The sequence below is a fragment of the Anastrepha obliqua genome, chromosome 2, assembly GCF_027943255.1.
Source record: "Anastrepha obliqua isolate idAnaObli1 chromosome 2, idAnaObli1_1.0, whole genome shotgun sequence".
Taxonomy (NCBI): Eukaryota; Metazoa; Arthropoda; class Insecta; order Diptera; family Tephritidae; genus Anastrepha; species Anastrepha obliqua.
The window spans coordinates 91,709,099-91,715,098 of record NC_072893.1 but is presented as its reverse complement, the minus strand read 5'-3'; the positions used below and the strand labels follow the sequence as shown (position 1 = coordinate 91,715,098).

The window sequence follows — 6,000 nt, the reverse complement described above, 5'->3', positions numbered from 1 at the left end:
AAAATTGTCAAACAAACGTCAAAACAAAACAAATATCAGCTGTATAGCTTTTGTCTATTCACAATACAACTTTTGGTAACTCTTTTCAATCTTATTCACGATCCAATAAATCAGAAGTGGTAAGCTGATTGGGTTTTGAGGAAAACGAGGTGGTCAATTTAGGCTATCAAATAATTAATTAACCGTTGCTACGGAAACATTAACCAGAAATTGAGCCACGGATACTTAATATGATACATTTTATTATCTATCGGCTTTTGTCTTATTGTGAGTAGCAATTCTAGCTCCTTGTGAACTTTTAGTGTAAAGAAGAAGGTTCAGCATAAACAATATTTGACGGTACGGTACAAATGGTAAACAAATATATATACATTAATTCCAAAAATAATAGAATACAGTTCCATTAATTCACTTTCAGATTTGATTATTTGTGCACAAAACGCGTTTTTATTAATCTAGCGTAAACTAATACTAAATAAGTCCATCCCTTTGAAGTGAGCCATGTCAGCGCAGGAAGCGCGCAATGAAATCATACGCGAAAATATACCAAAACTGATCAAAGAGTTGACTGGTGTAGCAGATGATGAAACTTTGAAATCCTATGAGCAATTGGCTTGGTCCGTAATACGTAATCATCGTAATTTGAGTACCAACAGCCATGAAGTGCGTCGGAAAATCGAAGGTATTCAGGAGAAATTCGCGGTTGACAATAATCTCGAGTATGCTGAACATCTGGGCCGTCTATGTGATGAGATCATACAACATCCCCTCTGTATGGAACATTATGAAGTTGATGTGCATTGGTCTTTGCTTGATTTCTTATTATCACTTGCTCACAATCCAACGGGCGCATTACGGCGCAATAAAGAACAAATTGGTAAAATGCTGCAGGAGCATGACGATATTGCCCAAGCTGAATGTATGGAAAATGAAACAGACTACTGGAAGAAGGTTCTGCAAGATGATTTTATACTAGTTGAACCGTTAAGTAATAGCTCTTCTGATTTAAGTGTGAGTTTGTAACAGTTAATTGTTTAAGGTGTTGCCAAATTAATCTATATACATGTGTCGCATTTCTAAACTTTTTCGTAGTCTTGGTCTGATGATTTATCCGATGAGTTAAAAACTATTAGTACAGAAGAAGAAGTTGAGTCGCGAAACTCACACGCACTTAAAATCAATCCAACTCCTCCACGGGGAATGGAAAACATTGAACCTCCTAAAAAATCGCTTCCGTATTACAAGTACGATAGCTCAACGGCAGAGCAAAGATTATTAAGCATGGTGCAGCACTCCTGGTGGGAGAAGGGTATTAAAACAGTACATCCCCACATTGAAAGTACGAATAAGGAAGCGAATTTCGCTTTAGAATACCGTCGTCATATTAAAGCTACCACCAGCCATCGAATACCCGAAGAACCTGAGACAGCCACAGAGTATAGTTTATTACGAGAAATTTTTTGGATGTTTCAAGTGCCGCTTACGTGCAAATTCTTTCATGTAAATGGGGAAAGTATTACAATCAGAAAGAATGTAACCCTGACTAGCACAAGACCGGTAAGGGCAAACTTTATTTAAAAATTTAATTAATGAAAACAAAATGTATAATTTTTCGTCCACTTATTCAGATCGCTATTAGTTCAATGCTCGAGGACCATTTTCTCCCCTATATATGCATGATGCAAGATTTACGCAACTTTAATAAACTCATATATACTACGGACGATTATACGCCGCCGAATACTCTAGAGCATTATGCGGCCAGTTTGGAATTGCTACTAGCGCCTATTTGGAATGAGTTGCTAGCTTGTGAGAAAGATTTACTAGTGCAACCCGATTTTGAAATCAATACTGTCATTAGTTTACACCATAAACTTCGTCCAGCATTTGCCAAACTTGCCCATTTGCATAATATACATCAGCAAGCGGTACAGAGTATACGCCTATTACCTGCACACATCTCAAGTGTTCATTTGTTGGCTGCTTTAATACATTGCAATCAAATTGCGACCACAGCGACTGAAACTAATCTGGCAATGTCACTATTTCTGGCTTCAGTAAAAATATTTTTGATTATTACAGACACTTGGTGGACGGAAGGACGTTTGGACGATTGGCATAATGAATTTATTATCGAACGGGTTGACGAACCGGGCCAAAGTATACGAGTGCGTGAATTTAATAAGAATAAAGAGAAGGCATTTTTCGTACCCACTCATATCTCTAAAATGATAATCGAAAATAGTTTTTTCCAACTGCTGCTGGAACATTCACTCGAAGCTGGCTGTACACTAAACCTATTGTATGAAATCAATCGCATTGGCGAGTTACGCAGTGCTTATGATGCAATTGAGGGTAAATTATATAATGTTTTTATCGAAGATGTTCTGAAATATGTGCGTATTTTACAAAAACAAATTGTCGAGGCTGTAAATGAGGCCAAAGAAAATGATAGGCTAGAAATTGGAGACGATCAAATCATGAGCAATGGTAAAGATGTTGAAGTTGGTGTGGTGGACGGTAGTAGTGGAGATGTTGTTGATGAAGTACTAGCAGCGACGCATACACCAGAAGGCTGTTACGAAGACGACCAAATACTCAAAAAATTAACTACAAATGATGATTTCCTACTGCTAGCCTTTACTATGAATATGAATTTGTCAGAAACTGTAAATAGAGCTGGCGATCAATGTGATGCGCTTGTGAAAGATGCTGCGAAAAATGAACCAAATGCTTTAGAGATTTTCGAACAATTTGAACAGTCCAAACATATACTACCACTAGAGGAAGTGGTTTTAAATGCATTGAGTCGAATACTCAAGACACGTATTGCATTCGCAAACTCATTTGTAATGCGTTTGTATCTTGAAGAGTTTGATATTTTGAAGCATTTGCGAAATATACGTAAAATATATTTACTAGAGGCCAGTGATGTAATGCACCAGTTTTACAATAAGTTGTTCAAGCAGGTATTTCGAAAAAAAAATATTAAAAAGTTGATAAAAAAACAACACTCATTACTTTTTATCCCAAATGTGCATATATGTATAATCATAGTCATAGCCTTATCTTTGATCAATTTTTTTTTTTCAAACAGATCGAGTCTGGCGAAGAATGGGCGAATGCATTTTTAATAACTACCCAACTAGATGATATAATCTGTACGAAATTTTTAGATATGTCTTCACTATTTCGCATAGAGATCAACTCAGCATTTCGTTGTCAAACCGTCAAGGTAAAACATTAATCAAAATAGCAATGGATTTTTATAATTAGTTTTTGGTTTAGGTTTATGAAGCTGTTGATGAGTTATCTTTAACATACAATCTAAGCACTGAGCTGACGCATATGATTAAACAAGAAGATTTAGATGCCTACAACAAAGTATTTCGCTTTTTACTTAAAGTTAAATGGGGTTTAACCACTTTAGAAAATCTACAATTTCCCCCATCACACAAGCGTAAAATGCCTTATGCACCTTTCGAAATGGCCGATCTGCTTATGCGTCGTCTAGAACAGCTACGCTTTTGGATGCTATTTGCTATACAAAGCATACATTTTCACTTGATGACTCATGTGATTCAATCAATGGGCGAGCAATTGGATGAAAAAATCGTGAAATGTACGAATCTTAAGGAAATGGTAACTGTGCATCGCTCGTACATAAATACAGTATTAGAACATTGCTTTTTAGTAGACAATTTCAGTTCCTTAAAACTGGGCGTTGAGCAGGTAAACAGTGCTGTAATAGTTTAATTTCATGTACAGTTATAATTTTGATAAATTACTTTAATCATCTTTCTCAGCTCTTAAACTTGGCATACATTTTACGTTTGGAGTGGAGGAGTTGTGTGACATATATTGAAGCTAATAGTAATCCGTGGGCGGTGGTCGATGTCAATGAAAGTGCCGATGACATCGATTATGTTACAAATTCGCAGATAGATGCCATTGAATTGACATACATACGGTGCCATCAATATTTGGCAAATAAGCTCAATAATGAAGTGTACATAAAGCATAATTCATTTTGTAAGTAATGGCAACAAGGTTAAGATTTACTAATGTAAAATTTATCACATTCTTCTTTATTTTTCAGTATTAGGACTTAGCACCGCTTTCAACACCAGTTTGCCATATTAAAGTTAGTTTTTATGTTATACAATTTTGTTTATACATGTTTTTATTGTTTTCGAAAATAATTATTGAAGTGTTCAAACCGTTCATTTGTGAAATACTAAAATAAATACGGTTTTTAAAAAACAAAAATGTGTATGCAAAATATTGCAGTTTAAATACTTTTAAATACGTAACTTTTGACAAATATGGACATGGAGAATTCGCTGAAGTAATGGTTATTGTTCTGTGATTATGTATGTACATACATACATACGTACCTTAAATTTTATTCTTTCTTTTCATTTATTATAATTACTTAATTTTTTAATGTTTTTTTTTCATTTTATTAAATATTTTATTTTTTTGCTAATTTTATATTAAATATTTTATCTGTAATTGTTTAATTGTATATTAAATTTATATTTTAATTCTCTATTTTTTTAATTTTATATTATTTATATTTATATTTTTAATTTTATATTAAATATTTAATTTTTTTTTTAAATATATGTATGTCAAAATTTTAGCTTTTTTAGTTTTAACCATTTTTAAATGCGTAACATTTGACAACTATGGACATGGAGAATTCGCTGAAGTTACTGTTGTTGTTCTGTATTTATATGTACCCTAAATTTTACTGATTCTTCTTTATTTAACTGTTTGATTTTTTTTTTAATTTTATATCAAATATTTTTTTATATTAAATATTTGTTTGTTTTTTAATTTCATATTAAATATTATATAAATTTTTTTTTATATGGGGTGGGCCATATCAAAATTTTGCTTTTTCAATCGGCTATAAAAAAAATAATCAATATTTTTTCAAACTTTTTTTTTATTTTGAAGATTGAACATTGTCATTTATGAGTGAAAAATAATATCGTTCAAATGATTGCCACGACTGGCTTTACAGTAGGCCATTCCATCAACCCAATTTTTAAGCGCATTTTCTATTGTTTAGGCTCCAATTTCATGAATGGCAACTTCGTTTTCGTGTTTTAAAGCATCAATCGTCTCTGGTTGGTTCGCATAGCATTTGTCCTTAACGGCTCCCCACAAAAAATAGTCCAACGGGCTTAAATCACAGCACAGTGTGACAAGTTGCACCGTCTTGTTGAAACCAAATGTCGTCCATGTTATCCTCTTCAATTTTTGGAAATAAAAACTCGTTGAGCATGCCACGGTAACGCTCGCCATTTACTGTAACCGCGGAAGAAGAAGAAGACTCACCACTTTGGAAATAGGTTTTCAATATTTCCCAATTTTGTTCAAGCGTATAACGTCCCATTTCGTAAATGTCAAACCTTTAAGTAAATTATGAACACATTTGACATGTCATTTGTGTTACCATTCTCAAAAAAATAGGTGGTTCAAAAAGCAAACGCTATATGGCCCACCCTGTATATTAAATAATTTTTTTTTTTTTTTTCAATTTAGTATTTAATATTTTATGTTTTTTTAAATTTTATGTTAAATATTAAATATATTATTTTAAATTTTGTATTAAATATTTATTTTACATTAAATATTTAATTTTATTTTTGATTTTATATTAAATATTCTATAATTTTTGTTTTTTATTTTACTGTTTTTTAATTTTTCATCAAATATTTTTGTTTTTGTTTTATAGTAAATATTTTATTGTAAGAAAAAAGACGGCGATCTGGCGACTGAAAACCAGAACGTGCTTGAATTATTGGGGGAACACTTCTCGAAAATAGTGAATTCTTTAACCTGATTCTGGAAAAGATCGTGCGAACCATAGAGCTTAATCGCTCAGGCACAATTTTTTAAAAGAGCATACAATTGTTGGTGTATGCCTAATGACCTCAACAACCGCGTTGTTAGTTCTGCCTCCTGTCATCAAACAAACTATGTTAC

The 6,000-nt window shown here is 32.8% G+C and overlaps 1 protein-coding gene across 1 annotated transcript; it reads left to right on the top strand.

The window, feature by feature from the left end:
• Positions 1 to 399: 399 nt before the first annotated feature.
• On the top strand, positions 400 to 4,217 carry LOC129238768 (gamma-tubulin complex component 5). The gene is made up of 7 exons (XM_054873944.1): positions 400 to 1,011; positions 1,093 to 1,557; positions 1,629 to 2,969; positions 3,098 to 3,235; positions 3,289 to 3,732; positions 3,807 to 4,032; positions 4,100 to 4,217. The coding sequence occupies exons 1-7, from the start codon at positions 502 to 504 to the stop codon at positions 4,141 to 4,143; spliced, it is 3,168 nt and encodes a 1,055-aa protein (XP_054729919.1). The 5' UTR covers positions 400 to 501; the 3' UTR covers positions 4,144 to 4,217.
• The last annotated feature ends 1,783 nt before the right edge of the window (positions 4,218 to 6,000 follow it).